Source organism: Schistocerca americana, chromosome 1 (assembly GCF_021461395.2).
Source record: "Schistocerca americana isolate TAMUIC-IGC-003095 chromosome 1, iqSchAmer2.1, whole genome shotgun sequence".
Lineage (NCBI taxonomy): Eukaryota > Metazoa > Arthropoda > Insecta > Orthoptera > Acrididae > Schistocerca > Schistocerca americana.
Genome location: NC_060119.1, coordinates 918,179,562 through 918,196,582, shown reverse-complemented (window position 1 = coordinate 918,196,582; position 17,021 = coordinate 918,179,562). Strand labels below are relative to the sequence as shown.

General features: G+C 41.6%; 1 protein-coding gene across 1 annotated transcript in view; it reads left to right on the top strand.

Annotated features, from left to right (window-relative positions):
• Window positions 1–2,939: 2,939 nt before the first annotated feature.
• LOC124547748 overlaps window positions 2,940–17,021 on the top strand; it is a 34,814-nt gene continuing 20,732 nt past the window's right edge. Inside the window, exon 1 of the mRNA XM_047125127.1 lies at window positions 2,940–3,062. Coding sequence (XP_046981083.1) covers window positions 2,991–3,062 — 72 coding nt within the window. The 5' untranslated portion in view covers window positions 2,940–2,990. The remainder of the gene's footprint in view (window positions 3,063–17,021) is intronic.

The window sequence follows — 17,021 nt, the reverse complement described above, 5'->3', positions numbered from 1 at the left end:
GTGTGTGGAAGTGTGATTCAACGTACACATCTGGCACGGTTCTTCTTCAATAAGACAAGAAATTTTGAATACCATTTATACTGAAGTAATTAAAAAAAATAGAAATACTATAATTGCGTAAGGAAACCAGAATTACACTCTAATACAAGAACACAAGCCAGATGCTTTGTTGACTGAACCTGTAATGACGCATTATTTAAGACACTGAAATAATAAAAAGAAAAGGGAATTTTTTTTACCTTCATATATATTGACGAAAAGCACTCTGATCATTACAATATCTCCATTCGAACAACATCTGCTGTCTAGCCCATCAAACCTGCATAAAACATGGAACAAGCACTCCCTACTACAACATCTCAACACCTACTCACTACTACTACTCCACAAGCACTGACTACTGCCACAACTCGACAAGCACTGCCAGTGGAGGCGGCGGAATAAAACTCTTTGGCGCAATCTCTGGCGCTGTGGCTCAGTGTAGCCACCTTTCATGCAAAAATAAGAGATTACAGTACAGTAATCGCACCGGAAGCACTGCACACGGCTGAAACATTGTCCATCACCAACAACGGCCAGTTGAAGGCTGGAGGACAAAGGTAGGAAGATATTAAGAAAAATCCTTGGCCCCAAGTTCCACACTTACTAATTCACATCAAAAATGAAACCCTTTAGCAAACTACTGAAATACTCTTAAACATTCTGATAAAAAACGATTGATTTTTATGGACACATCCTCAGAATGAACCAAAATAAATTAACAAAAAAATGACAACTTCCGCAACAAAGAAACAAGATCTTAATAGAACTCCAAATCACAGAAAATATACTCATATATAAAACCGGAAAAAACCAAAGACAAGAAAGATAAGTTCCAACCCAAAATGAAAATCAAACTAACAATCCAAATTTCTGAAGAAGAAATGAAAGCCAAACCAGTAAGAATAAAACAATACAGGACTAATAGAAAGCCAAAGAACATTAAAAATTCATTGATTTAACGTACCCCAATATCGGATGACACGAATGAAGAAAAATGAAAGCACAGTGATCCACATTACCTGAAACAATGCAGAACGGAAAGGAGGAGGATCTGCCTCACCACTGCAGTATATCTCACAAACGCCCAGTAAAGTGTGACACTAAGGTAGGTTTAGAAATAATGTGTAGGTATTATAACAACGAGATGGTAACAAGTAAATATAGAACTCTCCACAACTATTTTTAGGATTTCTAACGTACCTTCCGTTCTGATCTCGTTGCTTGCCGTCTGGTAGCTTTCTTCCTTCTGTCTTGTCCTAATGCGGGACGCGATATTAATCGGAAAAGTTATTTAATTGTACCACACTGTTAATGTTGAATGATGTGTGAGTTCCAGCACTTTTCCGGAAATCAGTAGTGGTGTTCAGTGGCTGCCAATGAAACATACACATTACCACATATATCTGTTGTTTCGTCTACCGCTTTCCGTATGTAGTGGTTACTTATGTAACATCGTACACTTTTCACAGTCTCCTATTAACAAAAATCAAAACAGTTTTTCCTAAACGTCAATTCATCAGGAATCTGCTACCCCCTGTGCTTTCGTTGAAACACATGATATTTATACGCTGAAGTTTGCACCATCGAATGTTCGCAGCAACCATAAGCGGAGCACTTCTTAAAAAGAATTAAGTCGAGGACTTCAAAGTATTTTTCATCAGCTTCAATAATATCTGCGTCTTAGCCCATTGTCCTGCTTTGTTCTTTGTGTGTGCATCACTAAATATATGTTGATGATGTCGGATTTCATAAGCACCCGATCTACTTTCTGTACGCTCGACATAGAACAATTTCTCCGTCAGCAGTGAAAGAAGCATCATCAGTAGTAACCAAGAATCCCAATTAACTGAAAATTTTGATGCAGCCGGGGACATCATGAACATGAACAGATGTTAACTGTTAAGAAGTACTATGTGATCAACTTTTCTTTGCGCACACACTACGTACTTCTGAATCAATAGAAGTAGCTGGTAGTCGAAAAACTTCAGACTGCTAGTCTTACGTTGGTCACACTGTCAACCTATATCATGATTTCCCAAACTCCGTGAACAGGTGCTCCGCAAAAACTGTTAATAACACGGCGTCTGTTTTTGTCGACATTTTGACGATACTAATTACTTTTTAAAATTTTACTACGATTTATTTGTTATTAGTTATGGTTCAAAATGGACATAATCACTGAATAAAACAAGTTTCTCTCAATTTAAAAAAATTATTAACTTTCAAAATAACCAAGGTGTTCCACCAAAGTACCAGGACTTTCCAACTGTTCCTTCAGAAGAAAAGTTTGGGAACCCCTGATCTACACAGCACATGAAGCTCCTTGCTGCAACGTTATTGTTATATTACCTGTTTTTCCTCTTGACACTGAAATTCCGATTTTTAGAAAATAAAGAAAAAGCATTTGCTTCATAATCTAGCTCAAAGTGTAGCTAAGCTCATTTTATTGCACTAGAACGAGATTTTTACAGATAATTCACTTCGTGCGTCCAACTTTTGTGTTACGTCGGATTCAGATATTTATCTAAGGGATCGGCCTACTGAGGGTTTGGGGAAATACGAAGGACAGTAAAAAGCAGCAGTAGGTAATATTACGTATCATGAAGTTAAACTATGCGAAAACATGTAACTTCTTTGAAATGTGTAAAAATTTGTAATGAAATGAAACACATCGATGTTGCAATGTAATTCGTGAAAATCTACACTTCTCACGTACGTAGGAGCGACGGGGAAAAACGTATGATTACATAATAACCCGGGTTCTACTCATTAACAGCAGGAGACACACGGAAATACGTGACTGCTATCTAGGTGTGTTTCCTGTCAGCACTGCGTTGCTGTAGAAATGGTTTCCGGCAAGCAGGTCATCACGCAAACTGCTCTGGCGAGGACGATATAATGCTGTAGCGACTGGCGGCATAGCTGTTCGACAGGTGGCGACCGATGAGATGGGAGCACAGTATGGGAGCTGGACGGTTCTTGGTGCAGTCGCGCTGTGCGCGGCCCTTGGAGTAGTGAGTGTGAGTACCTCACTAGCCGCATATGTGGGTAGATTGTAAAGGCGTACGAATTTCTGCGACGAAACTAGACTTTTGGTTAAACCGCACCATTAGTCTTATCACAATTCTCGTACAGCTTTCGTTGAAAGACTGAAATTGACTGCGTGTTATTCTTAATTATTAGATCCAAGATAGAGGGAAACGGGTTTTTTGAGGTTATTTAAAATTTATGTGAGTGGCTCGAAAACTGCGCAGAGGAGAATAGAGTTCATGTGGGTTGTTGTTGTTGTTGTGGTCTTCAGTCCTGAGACTGGTTTGATGCAGCTCTCCATGCTACTCTATCCCGTGCAAGCTGCTTCATCTCCCAGTACGTACTGCAACCTACATCCTTCTGAATCTGTTTAGTGTATTCATCACTTGGTCTCCCTCTACGATTTTTACCCTCCACGCTGCCCTCCAATACTAAATTGGTGATTCTTTGATGCCTCAGAACATGCTCTACCAACCGATCCCTTCTTCTAGTCAAGTTGTGCCACAAACTCCTATTCTCCCGAATTCTGTTCAATACCTCCTCATTAGTTATGTGATCTACCCATCTAATCTTCGGCATTCTTCTGTAGCACCACGTTTCCAAACCTTCTATACTCTTCTTGTCCAGACTATTTATCGTCCATGTTTCACATCCCTACATGGCTACAATACTTTCAGAAACAACTTCCTGACATTTAAATCTATACTCGATGTTAACAAATTTCTCTTCTTCAGAAACGCTTTCCTTGCCATTGCCAGTCTACATTTTATATCCGCTCTACTTCGACCATCAACAGTTATTTTGCTCCCCAAATAGCAAAACTCCTTTTACTACTTTGAAGTGTCTCATTTCCTAATCTGATTCCCTCAGCATCACCCGAGTTAACTCGACTACATTGCATTATCCTCGTTTTGCTTTTGTTGATGTTCATCTTATATCATCTTTTCAAGACACTGTCCATTGCGTTCAACTGCTCTTCCAAGTCCTTTGCTGTCTCTGACAGAATTACAATGTCATCGGCGAACCTTAAAATTTTTATTTCTTCTCCATGGATTTTAATACCTACTCCGAATTTTTCTTTTGTTTCCTTTACAGCTTGCTCAATATACAGATTGAATAACCCTGTCTCACTCCCTTTCCAACCACTGCTTCCCTTTCATGTCCCTCGACTCTTTTAACCGCCATCAGGTTTCTGTACAAATTGTTAATAGCCTTTCGCTCCCTGTATTTTCCCCCTGCCACCTTCAGAATTTGTTCATATGGGTTATGCACTGTAATACACAATACTGTTTATTTTTGGATTAGTGAGTTTAAATGTGATCGTATTTGTATAGTACTGGCAAAGCGCCGGCGCTAGAGCTTGGGACGAACACAAGAAGCTTTTGAAAATTCGTTTGATGCTTATGTAAAATCGCCGCACGAATGTGTTCAAGATGCTAGGCTTCTCAAGTAAACGAGTGCGCGTACATTCGTGGTTAAAAGTTAAACAAGAAAAAGCCCTTTTGAAGCGTGGTTTCGTGACTGCTAGTTTTCACCAACAAATAATGTGGAAGGGTATCCCAACGAAGAATGTGCCAGTGTTAGGCACGATACGAAGGATTTTTGCATCGACTTGTAACTGTGAATGCACCTTGGATTCATAACCGTAGTCTTGAGTTCAAGCAACAATCAAAACTGCAACCACATACTTAAAAGAGTTTACCGCGGCAAAGTAGATTTTTATCAAACTGCAAGTGAAAGTTCCGTCAGGGTGTTGTAATATTATGTGAGCCTCACTGCCCGTGTTTTAAAAAATAATTTATGCCTCATTTTATTATGAAAAGCTCTGCAATGTGTGTAAATATAGTAAATGTAAATTTGATTCAAAAAGTTCTTGAAGTGAAGTGAAGCACAGCTGGACAGCAAGAAACACTTTAGCGCACCATCCCCGCAACGATAGTAGTTGTGAATATTTGAGTATGGACTCTTAAAAAAAAGGCAATTGATTTATTTTTAAAAAAGGACTGTTAATCTGTATCTTGTGGAAAGAGAACGTGTTGCTAAGCCGTCGCTCAGAACGTGTTGTTACATTTAATGAAAATTGCTATTTCAGTGATAAAACCGAGTGAAGCATGTGAAATAGTCGCCAAACATTCATGTATACAAATTTTCTGGAAGTGAAGAATAGAAATATCTTATTTTAGGAAAAGGAGGTGAACTTCATTGTCGTTGCCGGCATCAATTGACAGAATTGTAAGTGTACAAAGTTCACTAAAATACAGGAAAGGAAATGTATTCTCTATAGTTGTCATTCAATACGTAACAGTCTCTCATAATTTCTTAATTGCAGTAATTGGATTATGTTCTTGTACAATAGTATGGTGCTGAACTACACTGATCAATTTTGATGCAGCAGGACGTGTAGTCTGAAGGAAGTTTGTGTGCCAAGCAACCTTCTTTTCTCACGAAAAGCAGATTGCTGTTTGATCTTATTTACTTACAACAGTGGTCCCTTAGATATGAAAAGCTACGAAAACTTGGGCTCAAAGCTATCCGCAATACGGCTAAGTAACCAACAGAGCCGTATTTTAAACCTTTCTCCAAATTATAATACATCACCAACTGGTGCAGAAGCTGATCATTTAAGGAGGCAGCAACCAAAATTCAGGTACCAGTTACGACTTAAAGTAGTCGCAATCAAAAATCAATCTCTCTCTCTCCAAACACATGTATAAATATTCACATTATTAAGATAGAAGTCACTTTATATTGGCGCCCGGATTTCTAATGTTTACAGTGTGGAAAGATTACTTTCTCATTTGGCTTATAATCCACTGAGTTTCCAATATTTTCATTCCGTCCGCAAAATAAAGTTTTTTTCAATATGCAAGTAAAATTTTTGTCAAACTCTGCAAACATCATTTGCTCGGTTGACTCTAATTTCTTCTCACCGAGCGAAATTTTAAATTTGAAAAACAGAAGGAATTCATTTGGAGATAAATATGGACAAAATGGCTCTGAGCACTATGGGACTCAACTGCTGAGGTCATTAGTCCCCTAGAACTTAGAACTAGTTAAACCTAACTAACCTAAGGACATCACAAACATCCATGCCCGAGGCAGGATTCGAACCTGCGACCGTAGCGGTCTTGCGGTTCCAGACTGCAGCATCTTTAACCGCACGGCCACTTCGGCCGGCTAAATATGGACAATGTGATGAACTACGAACGAATTCATTCCCGTTGTGTGGGACATTGTCACAATGGTATAGCATCTTTTTGAAAGCTGTTTTGATGATTTTTCATTGAAATCGAGTTTCAGGCGATGCAGAATGAAACGTAATAGGCCTCTTTTGCGATGCTGCACTTTTACAAATACTCTGCGAGTATTATTCCCCTGGAATCATCTACTGACAAAACGGATTTATTCCCTTCGACACAGTCTTAGGGTACTTCGTCCGTTGTTTTGACTGTTCTTTGATTTAGTGTGCAACGATACATTAACATTACATCCAAAGTTAGAAGTAGACGCAGATTGCAATGAAACATCGCTGAATACTGGGTTAACATTTCTTCTGTTTTTTTTTTTTTTTTTTTTTTTTTAAGTGTCAGCATTTGCTGCATATACTGAGTACATAACTTTCATTTCCAGTTGTTCGTGAATGGTACTGTGTACTCGTACTCAACTACCTCGCGCACGACCGGTTATTTCGCACCGCGATATCATGAACTTATTCAGTGATTTTTCATAATGCTGTCGTCAACTGTCGTGTCCCAGCACTTTTCAGCTTTGCGTGCCTCAGTCGGTAGAAACCAGACCTTTACGGGATCACTTTGTTATACGTCTGTCTGTCTGTCCGACAGTGTTAAGACCACTGTTTCTGAGGAACGCGCAGATGTATCAAGTCCAAATGTATGTCACATACTAGGGTCTGCAGTCCCTTGGCGGCTAAAACATTTAAGCTTCTAAGTCAGTGTAGTCAACAGACACGGCTATTCATGTCACATATTTGGATACTCTTAAACGCATTCATCAAAACCTATTGGGCACTTCCCATTGATCCAGAATCATGAAATTTTCCAAGAAGCAAGGTTTTAGGGTACACATAAAGGTAAAAATTCGAAAACTCATAATTTATAATTATATCACTCGAAAAAAACGTTCTTGAAAGTCTTGTAATTCCTGGGATCGATATCTTGCCAGTATCGATATCCGTAACAGAGAAAAACCGTCGAGATTCTCAGTTCCCGAGATGGATAAACTACATATGCACACAATTAAGTTTGTACCCTTAGAGTGTGAGCCTACTCGCACTTTGACAATTTTTATATTCATTGTTCCTATGACCAGGGTGAACCTCAGTAGCCGAAAATTGCGGGTAAGTGGTCTCCAGTGCTAGTGCAGAGTCTCCATGAACTTCAGATTAGTCAGTTTTTTTTATCTGTCCAGTAGACCACCCCTCAAATTAAAAATTTTAACAACACGATCAAAGTTATCTGGCAGGCTCACCTATGTGAAAGGTATCTTGGCAGTGTCAGCGATATAAAAGTTATCACCTGCATTGTTGGCAGCGGGGGTTTATTTTATTATGCTTGTTTTACCTTCGGTGACTACCTTCCTAACCAGATATAAGAAATCAACACTAAAATTAGACAATGGATACAACATCTCAAAACCCATGAATTTAAATAAGGATTTGGCAGAGGTTTTAACATATAAGATATTGGTTTCTCAAATTTTTCATTAAACAGATTTATTAGCAAGGAAAAGAAGATCTTTGTGAACACAAAACAATACACGCATACAAACATGGTCCTTACCCATGATAAAATACAGCAACTGCACACCAGTACAGTGAAGCTACAGCCTTAAAGGTATGCATGAATGTTCATTGTATTAGAAAGGTTTGGAAAATGCATGTGGTAACACATGTGGACATACAGAAAGGAAAAACAGTCGCAAATTCGTTCGTTCATTAAACAAAAGTAGCAAATGATATTCTGAACTATAAAAAGACATCTATAAAAACTACACTGCATACTCCAATTGTCGGCATGTACCAAACCACGACAAATTCATTAAATTGATTAGTACACGCCAACTGGTGAGAATATGACCTCATGTACAACCTAAGAAGCATGTGGATTTACATAGCATTACCATGGACAAAGAAAAACCCGTCTACTTCATCAGAAAAAACTTTAATTCGGAAATCCACACCTACAGCGAACATACACTGAAGCTTCAAACATTTATTAACGACGGATTAACGACGACGGCTGGTGTGCCGGCCAGCCTGGATGTGGTTTTTAGGCGGCTTTCCACATCCCCATAGATGAATACCGGGCTGGTCCCCACGTCCCACCTCAGTTACACGACTCGCAGACGTCTGAACAGTTTCGCACTATTCCATGGATTACACTAGTTGCAGACAGTTTGGGTACACTAATTCCGTCCCAGAGGGGTACAGGGTGACAGCAGGAAGGGCATCCGGCCATCCCTTCCACTAAAATTGCCACATCCGATTAACCATGCCGACCCTGCGTATCCGCGGGAACAAAGGCACAAGTAAAAGAAAGAAAGAAAGAAAGAAAAGAATGTTTTTGCTGAGGGTCAACCAACGGCGGAGGGGACTCAACTCAGCCGGCACGACACGACGCGTAGCTCACAGCTTCGCGCGGACTCCAAACACAAACTCGGCTGACACTTCACTCTCTAGCTCTAGCGGCGCTTGACAGTCAGTATTGCCTGCCATCGACCTGTGTGGGGCAAACAAGTGTTAATCGCTCGGTAAGGGATCGCGGACCCCTTACACGTTGACCACTGAGTTGCTGTCTGGTAATGTACCAGGTCATCTTACAGCAATATTTAATTGATGGCATATGAATTCTGCATACCAAGATGAGGATACTCTCGTGCTAAGTTACGCCAGAACGTTAGTAAACTACATGTCTTGAGCTAAATTGTTAGTATGTTATTATATTACATCCAAGTTATAATCCAGATATAAGCTAAACCTGTGTTGTTAATGTAATCAACTTAACTAGGCTCCTTTATGTACGTGTACGACGTTGTAATAATTCTGTATCATATTCTATCTAGTATTATTACATTCTGTTAGGGACACGAAAAAGTGTGCAGATACTTCTACATCTAGGGCTCATTTCAGCCCCCAGTTGGGTGGCATGGTCCCAGTCTCTGATCCTTGGAGTCTGTACATGCTGATGTACAGTAGCACTGAACTGCGAGGGAATCAGATGAGGGATCTCCACTTACACCTTCTCTTTTCACAGCACTCCACTTCTCTGCCCAAGTTACCACTCTATGTGGCCGTGGTTCTATCCCCTTACGCTACAGGAACAGAATCCTTGAAATTATCCTTGAGCAAAAATCGCACTTACAATGTCGAGCACTGAAAACCTTTGCCCTCATTTTATTGAAATTTGCTTGCCTTAGGTAATAACCCTAGTATGTGGCTGGCGATTCCATAGGATTTCATTCAGATCATCCAAACCGTTATTTAAGAGAATCGAGTAGTTCTTATTTGCTGACTCATGTTGACTTTCAAATGTGCGTAAATTTCTGGGGGGGGGGGGGGGGGGGATGTCTCTATCATTCGACTGAAATAACTTCAGAGGGAGTTTAGGTACCTTATGAAACATCTCTGCGTCTTGCCTTGACTTGTTCCACTGATACATTAAAATTGCGGTATTCTGTCTTGCCAAAGAGCCACGCATGTAGTCATGAAGGTTTAGATGGTGTGGCTTTCTCGTCTAGACGGAAGTGTGACACGTCCTACGGAAGGCTCTTTGGCTTGTGGCCGCCAATCGATGCTTTCCACGAGAATTCGCTTTGAACTCGGCGTGCTGTGAGGTGCAGTAAGTTGCTCTCGTTCTTATCTTAGTTCTGCTCAGCCACGTGGTAGTCAGAGCTATTTTATATATCGCGCGAAGTGATCTGCTTCTTTTGTCCTAAGCTCGAATTTTGATGTTGATCAAAGAGCATCCATGTACATGTGGTTATTCTATAAAAGAATTAGTTTCTACTATTACCCATTTCATAATGATTGTCCCTGACTTTGAGCTCATATTCCGGTGACATCGCATGACGAACATCAACGTGTTACACCTTGTCGGAGTTGTGGAAATACCTGCATTTACTTGGTGTATGAGTACTACATTTTAATTGAATATGGGACAGCATACGCGGTAATATTAAAGAGAAAGCGTGTTTTTTCGACCATTTTTTGGCGAGTTTCAAGTTTGAGGAGTCATAGAAGTCATACCGCAATTAGTAGAAAAATTTCCTTTGCACAGTTTAATGATGCAACCATGCTCAACTTTCAGGCGAAATGTCATTGGTTTCCAATCAGTCGTTTTGTCCTAACAATGGTGGGCATAGACTGCCGCAATTCGCTTAATGGAGATACATATTAACAATACGAAAAGTGTAAATGCAAGCTCTGTTGTTGCAGTGTTTACATCGAGGCTTCCTGCCAGATAGGAAACAATTGTGCTCCCACGCGTTGTTGTGTATTGATGTGAGACAGTGCTCGTAACATAAAAAGTTGCCTTGTACTTGTGTGAAATCATGTAACACTTACGAAGTTGTGAAAAGTCTATGGTGATCAGTGCGCGTGCTTACTTTGAGGCCGAAATACACTCCTGGAAATGGAAAAAAGAACACATTGACACCGGTGTGTCAGACCCACCATACTTGCTCCGGACACTGCGAGAGGGCTGTACAAGCAATGATCACACGCACGGCACAGCGGACACACCAGGAACCGCGGTGTTGGCCGTCGAATGGCGCTAGCTGCGCAGCATTTGTGCACCGCCGCCGTCAGTGTCAGCCAGTTTGCCGTGGCATACGGAGCTCCATCGCAGTCTTTAACACTGGTAGCATGCCGCGACAGCGTGGACGTGAACCGTATGTGCAGTTGACGGACTTTGAGCGAGGGCGTATAGTGGGCATGCGGGAGGCCGGGTGGACGTACCGCCGAATTGCTCAACACGTGGGGCGTGAGGTCTCCACAGTACATCGATGTTGTCGCCAGTGGTCGGCGGAAGGTGCACGTGCCCGTCGACCTGGGACCGGACCGCAGTGACGCACGGATGCACGCCAAGACCGTAGGATCCTACGCAGTGCCGTAGGGGACCGCACCGCCACTTCCCAGCAAATTAGGGACACTGTTGCTCCTGGGGTATCGGCGAGGACCATTCGCAACCGTCTCCATGAAGCTGGGCTACGGTCCCGCACACCGTTAGGCCGTCTTCCGCTCACGCCCCAACATCGTGCAGCCCGCCTCCAGTGGTGTCGCGACAGGCGTGAATGGAGGGACGAATGGAGACGTGTCGTCTTCAGCGATGAGAGTCGCTTCTGCCTTGGTGCCAATGATGGTCGTATGCGTGTTTGGCGCCGTGCAGGTGAGCGCCACAATCAGGACTGCATACGACCGAGGCACACAGGGCCAACACCCGGCATCATGGTGTGGGGAGCGATCTCCTACACTGGCCGTACACCACTGGTGATCGTCGAGGGGACACTGAATAGTGCACGGTACATCCAAACCGTCATCGAACCCATCGTTCTACCATTCCTAGACCGGCAAGGGAACTTGCTGTTCCAACAGGACAATGCACGTCCGCATGTATCCCGTGCCACCCAACGTGCCCTAGAAGGTGTAAGTCAACTACCCTGGCCAGCAAGATCTCCGGATCTGTCCCCCATTGAGCATGTTTGGGACTGGATGAAGCGTCGTCTCACGCGGTCTGCACGTCCAGCACGAACGCTGGTCCAACTGAGGCGCCAGGTGGAAATGGCATGGCAAGCCGTTCCACAGGACTACATCCAGCATCTCTACGATCGTCTCCATGGGAGAAGAGCAGCCTGCATTGCTGCGAAAGGTGGATATACACTGTACTAGTGCCGACATTGTGCATGCTCTGTTGCCTGTGTCTATGTGCCTGTGGTTCTGTCAGTGTGATCATGTGATGTATCTGACCCCAGGAATGTGTCAATAAAGTTTCCCCTTCCTGGGACAATGAATTCACGGTGTTCTTATTTCAATTTCCAGGAGTGTAGAACAGGGCGCGAGCAGTTCCGTATCACAGCCAGTAAAGAGAACTTCTGAGTGTCTCGGTATTTGTGAAAGAGCAGTGAAGCGAATTTAGAGGGAATATCGAGAAACTTTACGTCTTGTATCACCAAAAAAAGAATTTCGACAGGAGAAAGAAGTTTGAGCTGAACGAGTTTACGTAGGGAGTCATAAGAAGAAAATCCATTTCTGTGTTGAAAAGCAGTTTCCAACAGTGGCAGCCTTGTTCGAAAAGTTGAAGACAGAAGTGGATGATTTTCCTGATATGAGTGAAACACCCCTTTCGCGTGCTATTCGAAGCTTGGGCTTCAGATACAAAAAGTTCAACAGAAAACCTGTGCCGATGGAAAATAACCAAATAGCAGGAAAAAGAGCCGCATTCTTGCGGGGAATAATACACTTGCGCAAGACTGGGTGGACTATTTATTACGCTGAGAGTTGGTGCGGTGCAAATCATCCCAGAAAGTTTGGTTAGCAGGAACAAAAGATGCCTTATCCATCAGAAAATGTATACGATTATGACAGATAAAGTGTTCAAGAGTGGAATGGCTGGAAACGAGGAATTCAAACACCGTCCGGTTCTGAAAAAAGGATTATACTATGCCACATTGGGAACGAAGATGGGTTCGTGCAAAATGCTGGCTTATGTTTTATGGTATTGGGCAGAAAGGAGGTGCAGAGTATCATTCTGAAGTGAATGCCAGACACTATGAAAACTGATTTGGGAGCGTTCTCGAAAAATTACTAAACAGATCTGCGATTGGTTTGGATCAGGCTCCACATCACACGATGATAAATCCAGTATCATGAAATCCATTTACGGAATAGAGAAAGGATTCTATTATTAAATGGATGGAAAGCAATAATGTAGAAGTTCCATCTAATGACACATCGTATGAGCCTACTTGAACACGCGCGACAGCACTTCAGGGCGCGGGAGTACCTTTTGGAAACTATATTGCGATCAGTGGACAAGGAAATTAAAGTTCACTAGCTGTTTGTAGCGTACTGCGAATTGAATGCCGTTGAACTTATTTGGGCATCTGTCAAGAACAAGGTAGCAAAGGAGGACGAGAATTTTAAAATAAGTGATAGTTTACAGTTGTGCTGCTCGGCTCTGGAAAGTGCCCCGAAAGTGTCTGGAGGAATTCAGTGGGTCATGTACACAAACTTGAAAACAGTTAAGCACAAAGAGCCCACTGTCTTGACACAGCAATAGAACTGTCCCAGTGCACGAGTGCATTAGCGGCAGCGAGACCTCAGCTAGCAGCGAAAACGATTAAGGTAGATTTTATTTTAGTTATCACCCTTTACTGTAAAATTTATTCGAGCTAATCGGCTTTCCCATTTACTGTTGAAATGTGTTGCATAAATGTTCATTTACTGTCAGCTGCTAGCATATCGAGCATTTATTTGCGGTTTCCCATATTATGTCCCTCTACTTGCAATAAAAACTGAACGCGGCAATGCTGTACTGGAAGCTGCCGTTCTTCGCCGATGAATAGGCGCTTATGGCGCATTACAACAGTGGCGGCGCCCTGGTGTGACAACAATGCCCACCACAGCCTCGCATGAATTGCAACTACTAACATAATTGCTTTACGAACTCTTAACTAACAAGCACGAGGAGTATTCATTAGTACAGACGTATGATGTACTCTACAAAAGTTCAAGCTTAACACCAGTGCCTTCACCTCCCCGTAGCTACAACGGTAACTCAATCGTAGCGTCTTGTATTTGACATTATAGCGGTGAAACCAGTTATCAGAAAATAACAAAAATCCTTCTGTACGTAGAAGGTTGTACCTTTAAACCGTGCAAAGGAAATTTATCTCCTAATGACGGTCTCATTTTTATGCGTCCTTAAAGTTGACACACGCCGAAAAAAACTAGAAAAAGCACGGTTTCTCTTAAATATTAGCGCGTATGTCGGCCCCATGTCAAATAAGATGTAATATTCATAAACTAAATAAAAGTAGACGTTTCTACAAATCTGGCAAGGCATAACATATCGATATTCGTAATCCAATTTGACCAGAATATGAGCTCAAAATCAAGAGCCAAGCATTATGAAATGGGTAATAGAGCAAGGTATTAACCAAAAAAAAATGGTTCAAATGGCTCTGAGCACTATGGGACTTAACTGCTGTGGTCATCAGTGCCCTAGATCTTTGAACTACTTACACCTGACTAACCTAAGGACATCACACACATCTGTGCCCGAGGCAGGATTCCATGCCCGAGGCAGACTGTAGTGCCTAGAACCGCTCGACCACTCCGGCCGGCAGTTATTAACAAATCTGATGCTTATGTGCCTGTTTTTCCGAATTTTCCTTCGTTCCCGCACTCACGTTATTATGTAAGGGCACGGTATGTGAACAGGCCACACATGGTTCCATGCCCTGTTTAATTGTACCGTCACTCAAAAATACCTTGCACATTTCCCGGAGGCACAAGTAGTATTACATATTACACGATTTTCCAGTATTTTTAGATAAGTACTCGTACAGTGGACTGATGGTGAATGTGGTAACACAAGCCAAGACACGTTACGGTTCACCTCTCTCCGAATGCGCAGAGAAAAGCTGTTTTTGTGTACAGAGATTAGTGTTTTGTATCTAAAACTTTAAACTAAGAGTTCATAACCTTGGCATCCTATTAGTTCCACTTATCCCTCTTGTTGTACTAACTAATCATTTCTTTCTGAGACTCATGAGTTTGATTTCCGTCACGCCTGCCACATAAATTATAGTCAGTTGTGTCTTCACTCCAGCTTGCCGCATAACACTGTTACAAGAAATTGTTTATATCAATTTAACGACACTTGCTGATTAAAACTGACATCCAGAACATGAAAATGGCAATATCTTTGGTAAAATAAGAATTCTTTTTTAAATATTTAGGAGAGTTTGGTTTTTAAAATAGTTAGAATGGAAAATTGTCTAGCGATTTACCTCGATAAATAGTCAGTACATATCGCCTGCTGTCACGTCGGTTATTAGTTTTATCTCCATTTCCTTTGACGTATAATGCCACAAGTTACCACTAGGTAAAACTCAAGTGGAAAATTATTCCACTGTCTTGTAGATTATTATGCGAAGACTTTAGGATGATTGGATTCCTTTTAGGACTTTAACGGGTACTCGTGTTTTCCCTGTCTTCGGGACAACAGAGCAACAGACCAACACCATATTAGGAAAGCATGGCCTGTGAGAGAGAAGATAATTCCAGGCACAAATATCTTACTTAGAAATCCTCTTGTACCCAGGGAAGATATTTCGTTACCCTCTCTGTTAGTTAGTTACATGTTCCGTAGATCATTTGAACAATTCTATTATCGAAATGATATGTGTACATGATTACTGTTAACATTAGTGAACACTTTAATTTGTCAGTGGATTATAAGAAGTTACCCAGGAGAACTGATATTAAACCGGGTTTAAAACATGTTTCGCTACCTGTCAGATATTTTATGTTATCGGGCAAAAGACCAAAACTTTTGTTGCTGTATATTGAATTCTTTTCTGAGTTGCTGTTCTTCTCCATTTGTGACGGATTGTTGTTGTTGTTGTTGTTGTTGTTGTGGTCTTCAGTCCTGAGACTGGTTTGATGCAGCTCTCCATGCTACTCTATCCTGTGCAAGTTGCTTCATTCCCAGTCCGTACTGCAGCCTACATCCTTCTGAATCTGCTTAGTGTATTCATCTCTTGGTCTCTCTCTACGATTCTTACCCTCCACGCTGCCTTCCAATACTAAATTGGTGATCCCTTGACGCCTCAGAATATGTCCTACCAACCGATCCCTTCTTCTAGTCAAGTTGTGCCACAAACTCCTATTCTCCCCAATTCTATTCAATAGCTCCTCATTAGTTATGTGATCTAGCTTCTAAGATAAGCCGTAGGGTCAGTATTGTCTCACGTGTTCCAACATTTCTAGGGAATACAAACTGATCTTCCCCAAGGTCGGCTTCTAGCAGTTTTTCCATTCGTCTGTAAAGAATTCGCGTTAGTATTTTGCAGCCGTGACTTACTAAACTGATCGTTTGGTAATTTTCATATCTGCCAACACGTGCTTTCTTTGGGACTGGAATTATTATATTGTTGTTGAAGTCTGAGGGTATTTCGCCTGTCTCATACATTTTGCTCACCAGGTGGTAGAGTTTTGTCAGGACTGGCTCTCCCAAGGCTGTCAGTAGTTCTAATGGAATGTTGTCTACTCACGGGGTCTTGTTTCGACTTAGGTCTTTCAGTTCTCTGTCAAACTCTTCACGCAGTATCATATTTCCCATTTCATCTTCATCTATATCCTCTTCCATTTCCATAATATTGTCCTCAAGTACATCGCCCTTGTATAAACCCTCTTTATACTCCTTCCACCTTTCTGCTTTCCCTTCTTTGCTTAGAACTGGGTTTATATTCATACAAGTGGTTCTCTTTTCTCTAAAGGTCTCTTTAATTTTCCTGTAGGCAGTATCTATCTTACCCCTAATAAGATAAGCCTTTACTTCCTTACATTTGTCCTCTAGCCATCCTTGCTTAGCCATTTTGCACTTCCTGTCGATCTCATTTTTTAGACGTTCGTATTCCTTTTTGCCTGCTTCGTTTACTGCATTTTTATGTTTTCTCCTTTCAGCAATTAAATTCAATATTTCTTCTGTTACGCAAGGATTTCTACTAGCCCTCGTCTTTTTACCTACTTGATCCCCTTCTGCCTTCACTACTTCATCCCTCAAAGCTACCAATTCTTCTTCTACTGTATTTCTTTCTCCCATTCCTGTCAATTGTTCCCTTACGCTCTCCGTGAAACTCTGTACAACCTCTGGTTTGGTCAGTTTATCCATGTCCCATTTCCTTAAATTCCCAAGTTTTTGCAG